The sequence below is a fragment of the Bombyx mandarina genome, chromosome 10 (genome assembly GCF_030267445.1).
Source record: "Bombyx mandarina strain Sakado chromosome 10, ASM3026744v2".
Classification (NCBI taxonomy): domain Eukaryota; kingdom Metazoa; phylum Arthropoda; class Insecta; order Lepidoptera; family Bombycidae; genus Bombyx; species Bombyx mandarina.
This window is the reverse complement of record NC_143217.1, coordinates 9,429,787-9,451,636: the sequence shown is the minus strand read 5'-3', so window position 1 is coordinate 9,451,636 and position 21,850 is coordinate 9,429,787. Positions and strand designations below refer to the sequence as shown.

At 36.3% G+C, this 21,850-nt stretch overlaps 1 protein-coding gene across 2 annotated transcripts in view; it reads left to right on the top strand.

The window, feature by feature from the left end:
- Positions 1–21,850, top strand: part of LOC114250609 (guanylate cyclase 32E) — a 57,172-nt gene that overhangs the window by 789 nt on the left and 34,533 nt on the right. For both annotated transcript variants that reach the window (XM_089730629.1, XM_089730628.1), the window contains exons 2-7: positions 10,549–10,684; positions 11,215–11,330; positions 18,472–18,579; positions 20,690–20,812; positions 21,120–21,321; positions 21,393–21,470. In XM_089730629.1, coding sequence (XP_089586755.1) covers positions 10,549–10,684; positions 11,215–11,330; positions 18,472–18,579; positions 20,690–20,812; positions 21,120–21,321; positions 21,393–21,470 — 763 coding nt within the window. The remainder of the gene's footprint in view (positions 1–10,548; positions 10,685–11,214; positions 11,331–18,471; positions 18,580–20,689; positions 20,813–21,119; positions 21,322–21,392; positions 21,471–21,850) is intronic.

Here is a 21,850-nt window from a genome sequence, read left to right as displayed (position 1 = left end):
TACAGACTGACCATCTATCTCATTCGTATTGTTTTAATAGGCGTTGATGGGCAGATGAGCTCTCGGGGTATGATTACGGAAACTCACAATCCGCACCATGATAGCCATCACCCATCTTGAGATGTTCGATCGTATTATCATATAAATAACAGCTAAGCTACCCTTCAGATCGGAACACATAATTACATCGCGATAAAAATAAGCACGACACTTGTATTGTACACTCGTGCTTCAAGATAGAAATTGGGAGAAAAATTAGTTAAAATATGAGATTAGGATTGCTACGGACTACGAACTGATAGTAGAAAAGTAGTAATAGAGTTTTGAATAATCTAATTCTAAATCACTCACACGTAACTAGGCTCAAGAAACACGAAATCTAGTTAGGCAAAAAACTCTGTCCTCAGAATGTTTTATTTCCTATTATATTAAATATGCTCAAGTATAAAAACTAAAGAATTTATAGATATCATCTTTGATATAGCATTCAATACTCACGAAAGCTTAATAGATATTCTCCAATTTATGAGATAAACATGCTTGATATAAATATGAAGTGTAATTATTTTAATAAGCTATACATTCTAAATTCATAGATCATAAATTAAATGAAATTTAAAGTAAGCTTCTTTACCTTCACTTTGAATTGCTGGCTTGAAAACCTACTTTCGGGAACACAAGTCACGCAAAGTAAATTAATTTATAGTGAGTAAGCTTAATCAATATCACCAAGCAGATATTGAATCAGCAAAAACTTTAATTTTTAAAGTGAAAAATTCTAGGTTTATTTTATAACGTTTTCACATTTTTATCATAAGGTAGAATTTCAATACCTTTATGGTTTATTTCAGAAATTATCTTAAATACTTTGAGTATAATTAAAAACTTTACACTATTTTTTTGTTATAAGAATAAGGATTTTAGTATAAGGGTAGAAGTAAGGAGTTTAATATAAGGATTTTATTATATCGTTGTATTAGGCGCGAAATTGGTCAATATGCGTGGGCGCTTGCGGCTTGTCAAACTCGTACAAGAGTCAATGCTAAAGCACGAAAAGTCGATGCGGGTACGATCGATTGATTCGTACTATACGGGACATCTACCACGTGAATACTAATGAACATGTATTCTCGCGAAACCTACATAGGTAAACTCCAAAATTAGCTTTCAATATTATTGGCACATTTTCGACAGGAAATAATGAGCAGTTAACTCTGAATTTATTTAATAAAGTGCTGGCGAAATTATTGATGTGCTAAATTCACCAGACCCAGCTTTATCATACCAGTTTAAGACTGGAGCACCAACCCAAGTTAACGTAAGTTATCAATCACTTGATGAAGTTGTTGAGTATTGTGAGCTTGCGCGGATGGATATTATTATCTTTTACTGTGGAAGAGCGGACATATCCCGTCTGATGAAAAGTAATTATGTACTTGGATCTGCCGCGATGCAATCATCAAAGGGCTGGAACGATGTCAATTCGAAGTGATCTTTTGGTCGTATCCTAATATGGATGGTGGTATTTACACTGATATGCACAGCAACGACTTACGTAAGCTCATTCACTGAATATAGTCGAACGAAATCCCATAAGCTTTTTGTTCCAAAATTTTGTTCGACCATCCTCACTTATTTCCTACCGACGCGTGTCTCGAGGGCCATTGACGCGATGACGCGGCGTCACTGACAACTATGTCAATGCCGTGCCCGCGTAGCTGCGCACTATCATGCTCTTATCGACCTCTTCCATCCATGTAAGCGAAAATAAAGATCCCAGATCCTAATACCGTTTACAGTCGAAAAAGTTTTATCAGCCGTGTATTAAAATATGTAAAAATAACAAACCAAGAAAATAGAACTAGGTATATTTTTGTGACAAAATATCCAAATTCAAAAGTATGGTGTAGTAACTAGTATCTAGTATTTGCTTATGATTAAAATGGTTATGCAATCTACAGTTATCTCAATCGTGGAGGTAAGAGACCATTCATGACTAAAGTATAACATGTGCCCACAAATTGTGTGTGAACTTGTTTCTAAAAGTGAAGCAATTAATTTACAGCAACATTTAACTAATTGATTTCTTATGTTAAGATGTAAAAATTCCGGACATTTTGTACATTTCGATGAGCTTACTAATGCTATAATTTATTTATATATGTAATAACTGAGTATACGTCACACAACACTAATTCATTTTCGTGAAATCATAAGTAACAGTGCTCGATCAATGAACGAAAGTCGAATTCGATTCTATTCACTTTATGTATTTACATTCTATTGTTTTGACAATAACAATTTGAAAAAAAAGTATATAATATATTGATACTTTTTAAAAATAGAAACCTTTGACACTCGAAAAAAAAATCGGTTGATAAAAAGGGAAGAAAACGATAACGTCAATTTAGGTATAGATACTGACTTACATTAATTTTATATTATAGTGGATAACAACATGACAGTATACCATAGATTATAGTAAAATATTGTCACCACGGTGTGTTTTATTCGACAATAAAACTAAAATACCCATTTTTCTATATAAGAGTGGCCGTTGCTAACACTAAATTTACAAATCGCAAATATATATCACAACCGCGAGTGAGCTATAAAAGCCATAAAGGAAAGAAAGAAAGTTTCATACACTTTTGTTTTACGTAAAACGAGAATCGGGAATATATGTTTGAATATCTTTATCACTAACCAATGACACCATAAATTGGACGCTCTTAGTATGTGAGTGAAACGGAACTCTTAAAGACGTTACAGGGCGTGAACATACCAAGATAATGTACACAAACATCAGCCGAAAACAACATTATTTTTCGAAGCTAGGCCACAAACAAATATAATAAATACTTGCGGTTTCGTTCCTAATCAGTTATCGAAGTTTTTTAAGCTCGTTATAAGAACACTGCCGTAATTCTAAATTAATAACTTCTCAAAAAAAGATTCAATAATTACAAGACCGACTCTTATATTTCTTGTTTAAATCTCTTAATTAGACAGACATTAATGTCTTTTGCGCTCAATTATATCGTAACTTAAACAAAAGTCACTAGAGACGTGTTAATATGAATGGATGCAACTGCATGAAAACTAGCCGCCACTTATTTTTGATATTTGCCGACTTAACCCGGTCATAGTCGCACACATATCTCCCACGAGTTGTATATTTATATCTTACACAAAACAAGCCCTCTACTCTAATGCCAAACAGACATGTGTCTGCGCAGATACACAAACGACTAGCCGCAAATCGGTAAAATAGTATGTGCCTTTGAGTTAATTACAATTATATAGTTACGATGTTTTTATCCGAGTAGTGTAGCGGACGGTTTCTTATTTAGATATTTATATTTGTGAGGAGGAAGATTTTTGCAATAAAATAAAATAAAATTATGATGCAACTTTCATGGCTGACAGTTTATTCTTACTGACTTTAGAAACAAAATTTTAAAATTATAAAAATATAAATGACAGCTGTTGCTTTGCAACTAAACTTTTTACTGCGGTTCCAAACATGCCCCCGGATGTTGAAAGGTTTCCTTTCAACCCAAAACTAATCCGCAATCAGGGGACAAATCTTATTAAAAGATCTCTTGATGACTCCGCTTGAGGTACGAATGTCTGCGACCCGGTTGACTCCGTCGGACCCTGGATAGACAGCTACTATGCGGCCCAGTCTCCATTTAAGTGGCGGGAGATTGTCTTCCTTCACCACAACCAGGCTGTGAAGCTTCAGCGATGACTGATTGGTGCGCCATTTTGTTCTTTGCTGCAGCTCACTAATGTATTCCTTTGACCATGTGGCCCAAAAATGTTGTCGCATAAGCTCCAACCGCTGGAACCTGGCGAGATTGCTTAGCCGGCAGTCCTTGTACTCAGCAGCAGGCATTGCAGTAAGGGGCTGGCCAATGAGAAAATGCCCAGGAGTAAGCGGCTTCATGTCATCGGGATCGCTTGATAGTGGAGTCAGCGGCCGAGAATTCAATATTGCTCCGATTTGCGTTAGGACAGTGATCAATTCCTCATAAGTTAAATTACAATTTCCCAATACTCTGTGCATATGGAATTTAATAGATTTAACCCCCGCCTCCCAAAGACCCCCAAAATGAGGAGAGTAAGGTGGACACAGGTGGAAGTTAATACCTTCTTCAATCAAAGAATCAGGCAAAGAATTGCAATTGGATTTTAAGAATGTACCGATTTGTTTATACGCACCGACGAATGACGTACCATTGTCCGAATATATATGAGTAGGCTTACATCTCCGCAATACAAACCGGCGTAGCGCAGAGAGAAAACTATTGCTGGTTAAATCACCTACTAATTCGATATGGATCGCCTTTGTTTTGAAACATACAAAAATAGCGATGTAAACCTTAACGATTCTACAACCTCGACCAAGGCGGTTAGCGGACGAGATGGGTCCAGCGTAGTCGATGCCTACACACTCGAACGGGCGACCAGGAGTGAGGCGGTGCACAGGTAAATTTCCCATAAGAGGAGTAACTGTTTGTGCTCGCATGCGAGTACATCTTATACAATTATGGTAAGTGGCCTTGGCCAAATTGCGACCGCCAATAGGCCAGTAGACTTCTCTTATAGAAGCTAATAATAGTTGGGGTCCAGCGTGCATAAGCCTAATATGTTCAGCCTTGAATACGAGTTTTGTGAGAATGTGAGTGGACTGTAGGATTATAGGATATTTTTTCTCATACGAAAACTCCGACGCGTTTCCAAACCTGCCACCAACACGCATAATTTGAACGTCATCAAGAAAGACATTGAACTTGTTGAGGGGACTTTTAGGAGATAACGAATGTCCCTGAGTTAGGAGCTTGTATTCGACGAACGACTCAGACTGAGCTTTCCTAATAATCAAGTTCAAAGCGTTCTGTAACTCTTTAGAGCTTAAATGGCTGGTTTGTGGATATAGCTTTCTGCATAAATTTATGAATCTCAATGCATAGGCTACAGCACGTTTTAGTCGAGATAGGTTTGGGAATCGGCTGAAATCAATAAAAGAATCATCACGTGGAACTGAAAGGTGCAACGAGACTTCAGGACGAACTTCAGGGAGTTTGGATTCTCCATGATCTCCACCGTACGATTGCGAACGAAAGGCTGTAATTTACTAGGCAAAATTTTAAGCCAGCCTAACACAATCGTCGAGTCAGTCCAAAAAGTAGTATGCCTGACCTGAACCCGGAGCGAATCAATAGCCTTCTCGTAGAGGCGCACTCCTACCAGAGCCCCACAGAGCTCCAACCGAGGGATCGTAGTTGGCTTTAATGGAGCCACCTTCCTCTTGGCAATAAGTAACGAGACCTTGATTCGTCCATACACGTTCGCGCTTCGCGCGTAAAGGCAAGCACGATAGGCGCTTTGCAACGCATCTGTAAAAATGTGGAGATCCACGTAAGTATAAGCCTCGCAAACAATAAGGCGAGGGATGCACAAATTATTTAAAAGCGGAAGGCTTTTAATTAAATTAGCCCAAATTTTGGCTATTTCAAATGGGAGCTGTTCGTCCCATGATAACTTATGAACCCATAGCCGCTGCAATAGTATTTTAATAGGAACAATGCAGGGAGAAACTAACCCCATGGGATCAAAAATGCGTGCAGTGACAGAAAGCATAGAGCGTTTCGTAGGAGATGAGGCTTCACACGAATCGACAGAGAAAGAAAACTCATCTGTGGCTGTCTGCCAATTGAGGCCTAATGTCTTACACGACTCAAGGGATCCGATATTTAAACTGAGGGACGAACTATCGTCGCACGGATCACTAGTAAGACAGAGTAGAGGATCGTTGGACTTCCACTTGCGCAGAGGCATCCTGGCGGAGGCGAGCTCTGCGGCGGCAACTTTTCCTTAATGTCCAACGCCTCCTGAAATGAGTCAGACCCCGTGAGGAGATCATTCACGTAGAAGTCGTAAATGATGATCTCTGAGATCTTCTTGTCACTGCATTTAAGGCCGATCTGCTTAAGACATTACGGCAAGGTAACTAGAGTTGTCTGTTACTTAAGCAGTCCGCAGATTGTTTTAAGGGTACACGCACACGAAAACAACCATCAGCTAGACGTTTCGTATTTTTAACGAAATGTTCTAAACATTTTCGTTCCTCCTCGGAGTATGATGACTTAAGGCCGACTTCCTTCGGCTGCCAGAACCGCGACAGCAAGTTCTGAGTGTCATTAACGCCGAGATCAAGATCTTGAGAAATGTCTGCAAGTTTTGTGAAGTTGCACATTAGGGGAGCAGATCCATGACCATCACTTAGATCCCTGGAAACCACCAACCAGCCAAGTCGAGTTTCCCAGAGGATCGAGATGTTATCTCCCAGATTGATCTTTCGCGTCCCGAGCAGATCCCAAAAGATATTAGATCCAATTATCATGTCAATTTCTGACGCCTTATAAAATTGGGGATCGGCTAAAATAATATTAGCGGGAATATTTAAATGCGAAACATCAAATGAATGGCAAGGCACGTCGTCAGTTATGGACGGCAATACATAACAAAGAAGACATTTTGAATAATTTTCAGTGCGTGAACTGAAAGAAACATAACACATTTTTGAAATGTTAGTTCTAGTCTTATCGATGCCGAAAATAGGTTTATCTATATCAATATACTTGGCATTCAATAAGCGACCCGTTTTCTCACTAATTATGCAAGACGAACTCGCACAATCCAGAAGAGCACGTATGATGTGCTCGTGACCATTACTATCGACAACTTTAACGAGAGCCGTCGCAAACATACCATCTTTACTAATCTCTGAAGGTGCGGCGGCAGAATACGTGGCTAACGTTAGGCCGTGGTTACCAGGAGGTTCAGGCTGGATGGCGGAGGCGATTGCCGTAGTGTCACGCTTAGGAGCGGGCTGATTAATTCTCTGTTTATTATTAGAATAGGTGTGCAGCAGCGTATTATGCCTACGCTTACATAAAGTACAACCACCTTTTTTGCAGCGATTCGAATAGTGACCACTACGAAAGCAGTTGTAACACACCTTGAACTGAGGAATTAATTCCCATCTCTGCTCACTATTAAGGCTCAGAAATTTATCGCAATTATAAAGATAATACTCACCCTTACAGTGTGGGCACGATGTTGTACCGGAACCAGAAATAATACTAGCGCCGCCACTCGACGACGGCTGCGTTCCGGAGACAGAAACTAATGTTTTAATTTTCTGACCTTTAGGCGACTGTGGTGGCTGAACTTGTGTGTGAGGAAGGTTAGGGCGAGTAAATTCCATCGTTTCTAATAGATCGGCCCGGTTACGAATGAAATCGAGAAATATGGACAAAGAAATGGGCTTTTCTTTATCAAGACGACCTTTGCACTCTTCCCATTCACGCAGCGTCTTCTGTTCGATTTTACGACTCATCATGTGGATAAGAAGAGTGTCCCAATGATCAGTCGGTTCGCCCAGCGACTCTAAAGCTCTCAGGCTTTTATTCAGCTGATCTATGAAACGTCTTAAATTAAACGAAGATTCACTCTTTATTGCGTCTATATTAAATAAATTATTAACATGTGTTTGAATTAATAGGCGCTTATTGTCGTACCTCTCACATAACAGCTTCCACGCCACAGAATAGTTGCTGGCAGAGAACTGAATCTCCTGAAGTAGTACAGCAGCAGAGCCTTCTAGCGAGGCCCTGAGGTAGTGGAATTTATTAATTTCTCCTATCGCCTCGTTCGAATGTATAAGACTACTGAAGGTGTCATGGAATTCCAGCCAATTGTTATATGAACCATTAAATTTGGGTAGGTTAATGGTAGGTAATTTAACCAGGCGATGATTGCTCACATGAGAACAACTCTCAAAACTATGCGCATCGGTTCGTAACAATTTAGAATTACGAGAAAGAATCTCCTGAGCCTGTGAAAGGGATTTGTAATAAATCGATTCGAAATCTTCTCTCTCTGTGCTTTGCGAGCTGAAATCGTCAGCGAGGCATTCTATTTTAGTTTGTACTACGTCATATTGTTCAAATAATAATTCGATCTTACCGATTCTTAATTGCAATTCATTTACTTGTTGCTGATTTAACGTACCGCTCAATTCCTCGATGTACTTTCTGAATGTAGTCAATCGGCCTTTTAGACTAGCTCGTTTTTTAACTAGTTCCTTTTGATCTTTCTCACTCATTTTGGAAGTATTTGGGCAGAAGCGGGCTAGTTAATCTGGCATTGATAGAAGTTATAATTGAATTAATGAACTATAATGACAACTAAAATGAACTATACAGTCACACTATTATGTTACCTATAATTAATAATAAAATAATTTTACAAGTGTGAAAGACAGACTATTACCAAAAAAATGCCAACAAAAACACATTAAACAAACCACATAGTTAACCCAGCTTGTAATATGATAAATATAAATAATCTAAACAAAAAACAGAGTAATGGGTTACACATCACTAATTTGTCCTGAATATCAAACGTTGATCACTTCCCTTATTTCCTGGGTATCTCGGCTCGATGGACCATGTAGCGGACGGTTTCTTATTTAGATATTTATACTTTCTTTGGATTTGTTAGGAGGAAGATTTTTACAATAAAATAAAATAAAATTATGATGCAACTTTCATGGCTGACAGTTTATTCTTACTGACTTTAGAAACAAAATTTTAAAATTATAAAAATATAAATGACAGCTGTTGCTTTGCAACTAAACTTTTTACTGCGGTTCCAAACAAGTAGCAACCTTGTTTTCGAACCGAAACACGATGCTCCTGAAATGTAAAAGTTAATGAGGATTAAAAAAAAATACAGAATGTATAGAACTACAATCCAGCCAATCGAAACTAAACCATATTTATTTATAGAAACGGTTGAGTATTAAATAGTGTTCAATGAAATTTGTTGTGTTTTGCATACGAGAATAGATAGAGCTACAGAAATAACTACTGCCTATTTGTTGATGTAGTCGGTGGGGATAAATAGCAGTATTTCAAATAATTAGTTTAATGTAAAACAGTCACGGGAATTATTTCATTATAGTGTTTAATTATAGATCAAATACATACGGACTGTCAGGCAACAGCTGAGATCTCCTTCAATACTCCGTCCCAAATTCTAAGATGTACGCAAACACATTTAATAAACATATTATGAGGAACGAATGTGAAACAAATCGTATGTGCGAGTTTGCACTTACAAACCTGTCACTTCGTCGGACTGGTTCTCTCGACATTACATTCGTTTTATTACGTAACAGACCTGATTCTTTGATAATTCGTTAAATGAATACACGAAATGTTTTAACCGTAGAAAAGTAGCTTTTTCGGCTCCGAAAAATGCTTAAATTCATAAATGCTTGGTAATTGTAGACTTATTTCACAAAAGGTTTAAAGCAGTACCTCGTTCTAAAGACTTCTTAATGTCAATTGAAAATAAATTTACAATTGCTGAGCGTTCGTTGACCAAAGTAATATGGATTTTATAAATATTAAAATGTGGAAAGTAGTATGCCGTTTTCATTAATAAATATAATTTCATTAGTAAAATACAACGGAATGGTTTTAAAATATAAATAACTTCCAAATAAAGTCGATGTTCTTTGCAGTAAGTTTATTAAAATAAAAACATTCCTCCCCTACTACACGGAACCATGACCTAGAATTACGGATATCAAAAGCAGCCAAATTACAAAGATATATACAACCTAATATTAGATACCTACATTAAATTGTTCATAGCTGTTAAAACGTCTTAGATAACCTTTTCCGTTTGACGAGCGATCGTAAAACGTTTGCCCCGCGGTTTCATTCACGTTAGATTTATAAATAATTTATAAAGTCAATTCTAGAATCATAGAAGAAACCGTGTAAAAAGTAACATAACGTCGCTCGTATGGGTTAATTATATCTGCAAAACACTATGCCGATTCGTCTTGAGACGAAGAGATTCCTAATGTCCATAGGACTAAGTGTGCCATCATTGACGAGTACAGCGACCTACGCCTTGGCTGCTGCTGCCATAGAACTAGGAGGATCCAATAGCAGCGAGAGCGGATATGGTGGATCCCCCAGGATGTATCTAAGACTTCAACATGAAGATCTACATTCTTCTGTCTTTTTCTTAATCTAAATCTTTTCTTAGATTTTTACGAGTCATGACTAGAACTATGTACTTTAATGTACAGGACTAATAAACAATTTGTAGTATCATAATCACAAAAAAAGGCTAGAGAAGTACTAGGATTATAACAAAAGCCTCTCTAACGCGTTGTTCAAGCGGTGATGCCAGTTTCTTGTCGATTTACGATTTTTACGAGCGAACCGTATTGGAAAAACGTTGGTCGCACGTGCACTCCGAACGATTTGCCGCTGTAAACTTTTAAATTAGAACTCTCCGATCTTTACTGCATACTTCAGAGTAGCAACTTTATTCTCGTATTATCTAGGTTTATGAAGTGATACCCATAAACATTAAAACTTGATCCAATTTGCCGTGTAGTAAATTTAATGAAAGCATTGTTTGTGGTATAAATAAACTTTGTTTTCGCAGTTTCGTTTCAGTCTGTGTGTCGTGATGATGTCTCTGAAAGCCTCTAATGGAGAGAAGTTTACACTTGGTTACTTAACCGGATCACAACGACGTCCCGGAGACTTCACGTACCCTAAACCAGGAATAATGATTTCAGGTAAACTTGTAAACGAAACATAAAATATAAAATAAATGAGTCTAAGTGCTTTTTTTTTATGAATATTTTTAAAAATTGATTTCGCTCATGTCCAGATATTATAGAGCTTTAAAAAAAATTAATACATTCTAAGTGGGTAAATACATTAAAGCTCGTTGCGTCGAGCAATAATAATTATAGTCCTACAATATATACTTATATGTTTATGCGACTAAATAAGCACTTAGCTTAAAAAGCTTTGCCATGTCGCTGAAATTTCCATTAACGCCAAGACGCCGCCTGTGGTGTGAAAGTTAGACTAACCAATCTTCGAACAAGTCCTTTATTGAACACTTTCGTAGCAAAGCTATTTATCAAACAGTACATAAATATTTCTTTGAGATAAACGTAACTGTTTACGGCGTTGGCCAAATCGACCTGACCCAATGTCCGAGGCATACAAACATTTGGCAAATAAGATACAGTGTAGTAAATCACCGTGACGAACGCGACAAAATAATGTTTGCTTTCACTGACTTTATTTTCAATAGGTGCAATATCAATGGCTGTGGATGAAGTTAACAAAGAACTATTGGGGCCGATGGGACATTCCCTGGACTTCGTTGTAGCTGAAACATACGGACAAGAAGAAGAATCTATACGCCAGGTGATTTGTTTTTCAACATAATAAAATACCTTAGTTTGTTTAGTTTGATCTTGATTAACAATACTAATACGCCGGACTAATACTTCAATTTGTAACAAGAATAAATTAAGACGGGTATTTTAAATAATGATAAAAAAATCTCACGTAAATTCTGAAAATTGTTCCGGAAACAAGCGTACATGACGGAATGTTATGACACTTTATTTCATAATTATACATATAATGATATGGAATACTCCAGAATGAATGAATAATAAAAGACTTAATTGCGTTTTCTTTAATATAATAAGAAAACAATATTTAAAGCCCTAAATGTTTTTTTAAATTAATATTTCAAACAGTCTTATTATATTAAGCAAAACTGAAATACTCTCTTCACTGAATGACAGACAGGTGAGTGATTCCGTCTAAGAAAAATATTTTTTTAAAACTAAAGTGTTTTAAAGATTTTAAATGATAAAGATTTCTCTTCACATATATTATTCTACGTGTGCAGACATGTTTGCAACCAAATTTGTGTTAACTAGCTACCGGAGTCCACAGACATTACAATACGCCATCGCCCACTTTGAGACATAAGATTGAAGTCTCAATTCTCTATCGAGCCAGCTGTTCCACCCCGGAAACTGGAACTGCTCTGCTAGAGAAATAACCAGGATGATGAAACATACCCGTGCGAGCTCACGTTACGTCTTGCCATCAATAACTATACATTTCGATGATGCGCCAGCATTTCGATCTCCTAAACAGCAAAGCTTCTACATAAAAAAACTTACCCAAAATGTGCCCACAAACGCCTTCATATTTGTTTATTTATTGCTTAGATTTGTGGACGAGCTCACGGCCCACCTGGTGTTAAGTGGTTACCGAAGCCCATATACATCTACAACGTAAATGCCGCCACCTACCTTGAGGTACCTACCTACCTAAGTTCTAAGGTCTCAGTATAATTATAACGGCTGCCCACCCTTCAAACCGAAACGAATTACTGCTTCACGGCTGAAAATAGGCGGGGTAGTACCTACCTGTGCGGACTGACAAGAGGTTCTACCACCAGTCATAGGCAAGTTATAATTTTGCGGGTTTAATTTTTATTACACGATGCTATTCCTTCACCGTGAAAGTCAATCGTGAACATTTGTTGATTATTTATTTCATATATATTTCATATTATATATTTCATTAGAAAAATTGGTACGACTTCTGAAAAAAAGCATTGTGTAATAAAATCAAACCCACCTTTTTGTAGAGCTGTTTGTGACCCCACCCTGAATCATACATGTGTTCTGGCTTGAAGAGTTGACATAGTAGGCATTTGGCTGTGGCCCTGTCATTGCTGATGTCTATGAGTGACAATGACTCCTTACTCCACAGATCTACAATAGTAATAAAGAAAAATAATAGAATTAAGTATGCGAAGGTACATCTCAAGCTAAGTAGCTTCATTCACGTGGCTATGCCTATGGAGATAAGCGACCACATAACGCCAAATAGGTCGTTCACCTTTTAGCCTAAGTCTAGCCTACCGATCTACATCAATATATTTTAGAGCCGTTAATCTCTGAGTAAAATGTAGCGAACGATAATACCGAAACGCAAGGATTCAGTTCTTTGTCCTTTGGCTACGGAACTCAAAAATTATATATTACCACCCCTTAATGAGAAAGTCAAAGAATCTTCTCATGGGAGCGTTTCAATAAACTTCAATCTGCACTGACAGTTTTTCCTATCGTTTCCAAAATTAGTTGACACCTCCACATCGCTCACTCATTATCATTACTTATGTTACTGCTCTTCCGAAGCTTCGCAACTTCAATCTTCATAAGCAGATTCGCTAACCACTTATTACCAGACGGGTTATATATACGCCCTTCTATAGCAAAAGGATAACTGCTTTTAAGAATTAGATTCCTTCGTTGCGTTTTCATTATTAAAGTCATCTTAATGACAATAAACATCTATTTTGTCTGTATATTTCATAAATTACCGACCCCTGAACAAAAGCACTCATGCGAATTATTGACTCATCTATTGAGCAACAACTCACTTTCGCTTATAATCTGCCATAAAAAAGACAAATTGCAGTTTTCCATTAACGTAGCAAACTGCGTAGAAGTAATATAAAAATGTTCAGAAATAAATGAGTTACAGCGGCTGGCACTTCCAGATAAGATGGTTACAGCATGCGTGCGTTGTAAGTATCAATTTTTATGGGCCATAGACAGAAGTTTACAATGGCTATAATTCTACCGAACAGAATGGACATTTGATCTCTACGGAATTAGTTTTGGAATTTGATGACTTGAGTTACGTTATTATAAAAGGTATACGAATGACAAAATCTCCTTTGATTTACCTTACATTAGCGCATTTAATGAATAATTTAAATGTATAGTTATTACTTTGTTTAGTTGTGTGTGTGAGACTTTAAAGAGCTCATTATAATAATTGATATCTTAAATTGTGTTATTATAATAAAACATAAATAGCATAACAATTATAATACATATTTGTGGGATGTCGTTAAATGATCAATACGTATAGTTATATTCTCCGCGTTCCCATCGGCCTACTTACTATCTCTAGATAATAGCTGTCATCAGAGGGAATACAACTTAGGAAGTTAATGAAGCATCTCATTAGTATGACATTGTTTTTTATAACTAGCAAGCCACAGATGGGTAGACGAGCTCATTTCTGGTATGAAGTAGGTTACAGAGCCCTTTGGGTCACGATGATATTAACGCGTTGCCCACTTTCTGCCTATCTGCAACGTAATACGTGTAATTGATTCGCGTCAGAAATAGGCAGGCATTGGGCATATGCATTCTTCCTTTATTATTTATTTGTAAAGTGGTCACTGGAGCCTGTCTATAATAACAAGACGATTTTTTTATTATTGCTTGGTTGGATGGAGGAGCTCACGGCCCTCTTGATGACGGACAATGGTATATAAGCATAGGAATAGATCAAACGACATATAGTTGAGAAAATAAAGATCGCAGATCCAGTTTCATCTTCTGATTAGCTTATTAGACCAGGGTCGATAATTTTTAAAACCAAAAAAAATTATAGTAGGATGAAACCCATTAGAAAAGGAGGGGAATATTATAAAAATGAAAGGAAAAATAATTTACGGACGATCTGAGGTCGGGAAGGGATGGGGGTGAGTTTTTAAGGGTAAAAAACGTTTTTTCTCGATTTCCGGCCAAACTAAAAGTCCTATGGAAAAAAGTCAAAGTTGTAGGAAATAAAAAGATCTAAAACTTTTGTATTCACACTTTTTTCACATAGCCTCAAAATTTATGCCTGACATATATCCGGAGAGACTATTAACATTAAAATACTCCGAACTTTAAATTATTTTAATTTCAATAAAAAAGTGAATATTTGTATGATTATTCTTCATGCGTTCTTCAACCAGTCATACTATTGTTATGAAATTTTAGTGTAGTTGCTGTTGTCTCTCTAGGGAATGTTTCCATCCATCGGCAAAGAGTGCGCGAATAGTTTCAAGAAAGCGATGGTTTACATAAAATTAACAACATGCACAGCGGAGCGGGTTTCAATACTTATGTTACATAAAAAAGTACAATTGACGGTCGGACGAATCTTATCGCTATGAGCGATCTCTAGGAAGAATCTCTCGAAGGATGTGTACAAATAGCGCTCGGGAAACAACGTGAAGGGCTCCCCTTCCAAATCCGGTTACGGCATGGTACGTGGAAAAAAAGATCACTGGAAACGCACTGTGGATGAACGCAGCGGCTCCAGACAGTATGGACGAACTCTACTCCGGTGGCGGGCTGTGCGATGGTAAAAGAAGTACCTATCAACATTTTTAACCTCAACATTAGAGATGTCCATATAATTCACTGACGATAAGAAATGGTGCTTTCAGTGTAACGAACAAACTACATTTCATTCTAACAAAAAACGATAGTAAACAGGAAACATAGAAACTTTAGTAGTTTCCAAATCCAATGAATACTTACCTAAAATAAAATTGTAAAATACGATTTATTACAAAGACATCTGAAATGCTCATAAAATAGATAGTTTCCTCGTAACTTTTTGTATAAAGAATTATTATTAACCACGGTTTTAATTGCTTGTAGTAAAATTCATAATCATTTTCTTCGGCTATCAAAAATCCTAGACTTTTACGGTTTATATCTGACGTTTTGTATACATTACAGTTTTCGTCGACACGACGAGTCCTCCATGACAATGAAAACTGTAATGTATGCAAAACGTCAGAGATCATACAATCACAAAAAAAAAAAAACGCTAGATCTAACAGTAAAAGTAGTTTTATTTAAAACTATAGTAAATTAGGAATCATTGCAGAATCTTAAGCTTTTCATCTTACGGTACTAATCTACAATTTGAGAATACAAATTCAGCGAAGAACAGTACAAAATCCGTAAGAATCATGTTTTATTTGACATTAGACGCAATAAATGTATCTTGTGTCCACTTTACACGAATACTGTTTCAAATGAAGCCGCAGCGACGATAAAAAAATGCTTCAGAGTGATTCAAAGGCACAACGCAGCTTGCTACTTTTAACCTGCTTTAATAGCAAAAAGCAATATATGCAATATTCAGGTGTGATTTATTGTAATTTCAGAATTAAAACCGAATGAATAACGAGTTTTCTTCAATAATAGGCAACGGCACCTTTTCATTTAAAATTCTAAATATGTAGTATGTCCATGTTATGTTCAGATCATTTCCTCCTTACGGATCCATCAGATTCAATAACTCTTGCATTAGATACCTTCAGCTCTAACACTAGGAGCAGGCTGAGGAACCCCGGTAACCGTACTCGTTGAAATCGACAAAGAGGTCGACGTGCAACCTAACCCATGCATCAGCCCGCTGAGTTTCTCGCCGGATCTTCTCAGTGGGTCGCGATTCCGATCCGGTAGTAGATTCATTCGCGAAGCAATTGCTCTTGAGTTGATATATCTCCTTCAGAGGCGCTCGGGCAGTTGTTAGCAAATCCCACTCCTCCTGGCTGAGCCTTTGCTCGCCCACCCGTCCTGGTGAAGCTGGAAAGGCCTCCGGGCCACCAGTAATCTTTCAATCTAAAAAAAAAAGATCTTTTCCATGGTCCTTGATTAGTTTCATTTAATATTTGCATTTTAATAGATGGGATAGAAATGTTGAAACAACTTTACGAAGAATTGATTAATTTCCTCAACGAGCGAACTTCATTATGGAAAATGGGCGACCGGCACGCTAATGCTTCTGTAAAATTCATTATCTTAGCGTAAATGCTCACAATCATAGACAATAAATTAAACTACCAACTTATCTGTTTAGTTTTCTGCGTTTTCTTATTGGTCTGAGCTGTTTAATTGTAGAGGTATAGTTACTTGGGTATTACTTTTAATGCATAATGAGTAGTATTTTTTTATATATATAACGTGTTTAAATTAGAATAAACCACGGTATTAGTATTCAGTAGGACTTACTCATTGAAAATGTTGTAAATTTTAAACTTGAAAAACAAATACAATATTCTTTCGTTCAACAATGAAAACACATTGCGATTGCTCTGTTTATTTCGAACGCGTAATACAAAAAACAACATCAAAACTATAAAAAGGAACATTTATTAAAATTGTGTCGTGATATCTTGCCTTCTGAATGTAAAACCACAAATTTACTATTGTATTTTATTGCTTTTTGGGATAAAAAAACTACAATATTCTTAACTTTACGAGTTGGGATGTTTAACGGCCGACAAATCACCGATCCAAAGAAAAAACCCTTGCGTTTTATTTTAAATGCCCTTAGCACTTTATCACAGAACTGGTTAAGTTCAAGGTATAAAAGCATGGTGTCGTATTTCTTTGCTGGAACTGTAATGTTCAATTTCTACAGATATTTGTACTAGTAGATTTCAAGATGAGTTTCTTGTGTTATCATTTAAGTTTATTTTAAAAACACGAGTGTATATATATATATTGTGTTTCTTTAATTTCTATACGTTTATGTGCGTACAAAAAAATTCATATAAAGGTTTAATAGGAAAGGAAAGATAATGCGAAGGAAAGGTTTTATTTGCAATTCGCAATTCAAAATTGGTATTTTGTTGGATTTCGACAATTCGTAGACATAATTTAAATTAGTTGTACGAAAAGACAATAAACACGTGAGATTAAGCCGTAAAAATGGTTTAATTAATATAATGTTGATTTCATACGTTCCCAAATTTTTTCCACTTATTACTATTTTCTTTATAACGGTCCTCGGGTATTATATCGAACGCTTTGACAATAACTGATTTAATGGGAACATGTCGGGAAAGCCCTTTCGTCATCGTTATTAGTCGTCGCGGCCTAGAGGATAAGATGCCCGGTGAACTCTTTTTTTTTTGCCCTTGTAGGCAGGGGAGCATTACTGTCACCCATGGACTTCAGCATTTCCAAGGGCAGAGCCAAGCCGTTGCCTACTCGTCTCGTACGTAGCACGCTTTCGGGAACAAATTTCATAATGACGGAATAACAGCGTGTAATAAATATAAAGTAACTAAATTTATAAATTAGCGCAGCGGCTTGGCTCTGCCCCTGGCATTGCTGAAGTCCATGGGCGACGGTAACCACTCACCATCGGGTGAGCCGTGTGCTCGTCTGCATACAATGGCAATAAAAAAATAAAAAAACTAGCGTAATTAAAAATTTGAAGGCGTATCGTAAGCCCACACGAGCATGTAGTACTTACTATCCTACGTATTGCAAATTATTATTACAAATTAATCATGCGTTCCGGCATGAACAGTTGGGACAGCCGTTATACTAAATGACAGTATAACTGCTACTTCAACCCTTCAATTATTCAGCCGTAATTTAAATGAGACTTCGACTTCAAGCCTCAAGATGGACGGTGGCATTCACGCTATGACGTCTATGGACTATAGTAACAGCTTAAATCTAACTGAGTGGTGAGCTCGTTTACATAACCAAACCAATAAAAAGCAAGCACAATAAAACCTTTTCATCAATTTTGTCTGAAAGTGGGACACAGCATTCACATTTTACCAGTCCGCTACCCATCTATTACAATAAGCACATGATTAGCATTATAACTAAATATAAAATAAAAGGTGATAAAACTGTATGTTTAATAGGTAGCAGCTTTGTGGGCGGCTAATGTGTCTGCGTTCATCGGTCCACAAGAGACGTGTGTGCACGAGGGCCGCATGGCCGCCGCTTTCAACTTACCCATGATTAGCTACGTAAGTACAAAACTGGACTCCTTTTAACTACTGAAATGTTAAACCTTAGCCTACTGAGTTTCTCGCCGAATCTACTCGGTGGGTCGCGTTTCCGATCCGCTAGTAGATTCTGCGAAGCACTGCTCTTGCTATGGCCAGTGTTAGCAGCACTCCGGTTTGAGCCCCCATGAGCTCACCTACACGTCAAGACAAAGCTGAAATAGCCTCTCAAGGCTATCACCACAGGTAGGGAAAAAAAGGTTAACCCGCTATTACGCTATAGATATACGAGTATACTTATATACTAGTATTGAATAAGTTCCTCATATAATAAGTATTAAGGGACGGATACTAATAAAATTGTTGTTATCTTAATAACCTTTTCATAATACCTTTGTAGTTTATTCGTAGGTATCGAACGGTTTCAACAGAACAAATGTGAAGAAAAAACTTAGACGTTTTTAAAAAAATTTGTCATTTTTATGTCATAAAAACTAAAAGTAGCTAAGGCAAGGTTGTAAAGTCAAATTATTGCGCTAAGTCAGTCTGTAAAACACCAATAAAATTTTAAACTATTATACATTATTACGAGTATGTGCGAGAAACGCATTAAGCGCCTTTCAAACTCCTATTTTGCGTTACTGAATTGTTCTCAACATTTTTCAGATTAATGAGACTTTTTAATACGCTTTTCGTAGCTTCAGACGTATGTATGTTTGTAACGGAATCTTTGAACATGATTTTGACCCCCTTTAAAACGTCGGATTAACTCGAAATTTGGTATACTTATTAAGGACCAATGACAATTCAATATTAAAAAAAAAAAAAAAAATAATTGAAAAAATTGAAATTTAACTAAAAAATTAAAAATAAATAATAGTTTAAAAAAAACTAACAAAATACTCTTATAGAAAATCCAACTAAAATATAGAAAATAAATTTTAATAAATTTGAATTTAAAATAGTGTAATAATAAATGATTTTATTGTAAAAGAAGCGTGGGGCGCATGGTATCAGCAGTTATAAATATTTTATGAACAGATATGAGTAGAAGGGTTATTTTGATAATATCCTGAAAAGCACCCCACGCTTTTTTTTTACAATAAAATCATTTTTTCTTACACTAATAAAATTTATTTTCTATTTTTCAGTTGGATTTTCTATAAAAGCGTATTTTGTTAGTTTTTTTAAACTATTATTTATTTAGATAAATACTTATGTATAGCTCTATTTGTGTGTTTCTTCAACATTTTCCAATAACTATTTTAATTCTATTACTTTACCGAAACTGGAAATTAAAAAATAAAATCAGACTGCAAGCAAGAACGTAAGTAATATGAAGGAACCTCATGGGAAGGATTGAAATCTCTTTTATTATCTTCAAAATTTTCTCATTCAAGTAAATAGTAGTAGATAATGGACTTTTGTTTATTCTCAATTTAGATTGGAATTGATGCTAATTAGCTGCGAGTTCACAGCAGAGATACCCTATTTGATGCATCTCAAAACTGTAAACTATAAGCAGTTATAACTGACGCAAATAATAGGAATACATTCAACAACTTTAGGTTATTCACACAAATAATCTAACAAACTCAAACAAATCAACGAATAGCTTGATCGTTCTCATCATACAGTAACTTTTCATTTTACGTAATTTAAAAGATGAGACAAGGGACTTGCCGAATCGCATATTATGTGAAAAAACCAGCTCATGTGATGAATTCCGCCCTATTAAATCTGAATACGGAGTATAAACGTCCTTGAAAGATCCCTCACGAATATTTAAATTTGGTCTCTTGTTGGTTTTCAGATGATATCTCATCTCGGTTCCATTTAACATACACAATCACGTTTCCAAACAAGGCCGTACATTTCTACATTAATTTTAATACAATTACTTTCTTATACCATATATATATACTATAAAGCATAATATACTAATACCGAAATTACTTCCAAAATACTTCCAGTTTCCAAATTTACAAATGATCATAATCGACCCATTTATTCCTTAACCGTTGATTTGAAATAAATTGTTATTTTAGGGTGGAACATGATCTTCCAGTAAATAGACGAAAACGGTAAGAGGTATTTCTAGAACTTTCAGAGATGCATTATGATTTCGCAGTACTGTCGGGACGTGGCCAACTCAAACAAGCGTGTTTACCCGACGTTCGCTCGCACCAGGCCCTCAGATGTCGACATATCACGCTCCGTGGTCGCCGTGCTGAAGCATTTCAATTTCATGCATGTAAACGTTATTCTTATATTTACACAGTAAAATCGAAAAACCTTTCAAAAGCCCTCTCGTAACTCAATACCTTTAGTAAATATCACAGATTTATTGGAACCATTTCACTCACTTAACATTTCGTTACATTGTTTGTGCGATAAGTATTTTCGTTGAAAAAGCTTTGTCATAATATCAAATAAGATATATTTTGTTGCGATTTAATGTTTCTTGAATGTTTGTTTATAGAATATAATAAATTTCACGATACCCAATCGTTAAGATTCGAATGGGGTGTTTAATTAAAGTCGTAAATTTCGTTTTACAGGTGGCCTTTGTTTACTTGAATGCGCCAAATCATGATTTTACTCGACTTGCTTATGCCATAATACAGGCAGCAAGAGAGAAACATATATCCGTACGTGCAATCCAGGTTTATACGCACCCTTATTACTATGAAAATAAGCAAGGGAACTTTTCCCGTAATCCGTTTTTGGATATCGTGCGAGACACATATAAGGATACAAGAAGTACGTATTTATAGATGTAAATTCACAGTGAAATAGTAATTTGTTGGATTTAAGTGTTGTGTTTTTTGCAGTTTACGTGTCTGTGGGGTACTATCATGATCATATAGCCTTGATGCTGGCGCTAGACACGCTCCAGCTATTAGATTCAGGTATGTTTATTCTTACATCTTATATGTCTATTAAACGTCTTTCATTACGTACATTCAATACTGTCAAATTCTCGTTCTTCGTTAAATTTGAAAACATCGTTTTTTTTTTTTTTTTGAAGCAATGTATTCAGAAAGTTTTATCAGTGAGTGTGAATATTTGAATAATATATGCGGGACTATTCCGAGATATAAGATGGTTTTGTTTTTAGGAGCAATTCAGTAAGTATAATGACATTCCGAAGCTCGTGAATCTGTTTTTGTTAAATTAAATTCTACAAAACTCTCTATATTTAGAAATAAATGTTTTCTTTAACTTCTACTCGGGGTTACTTACTCTGCGGGGCTACTTACCTTTTTTCTCCCTACCTATTCGGTGGTAG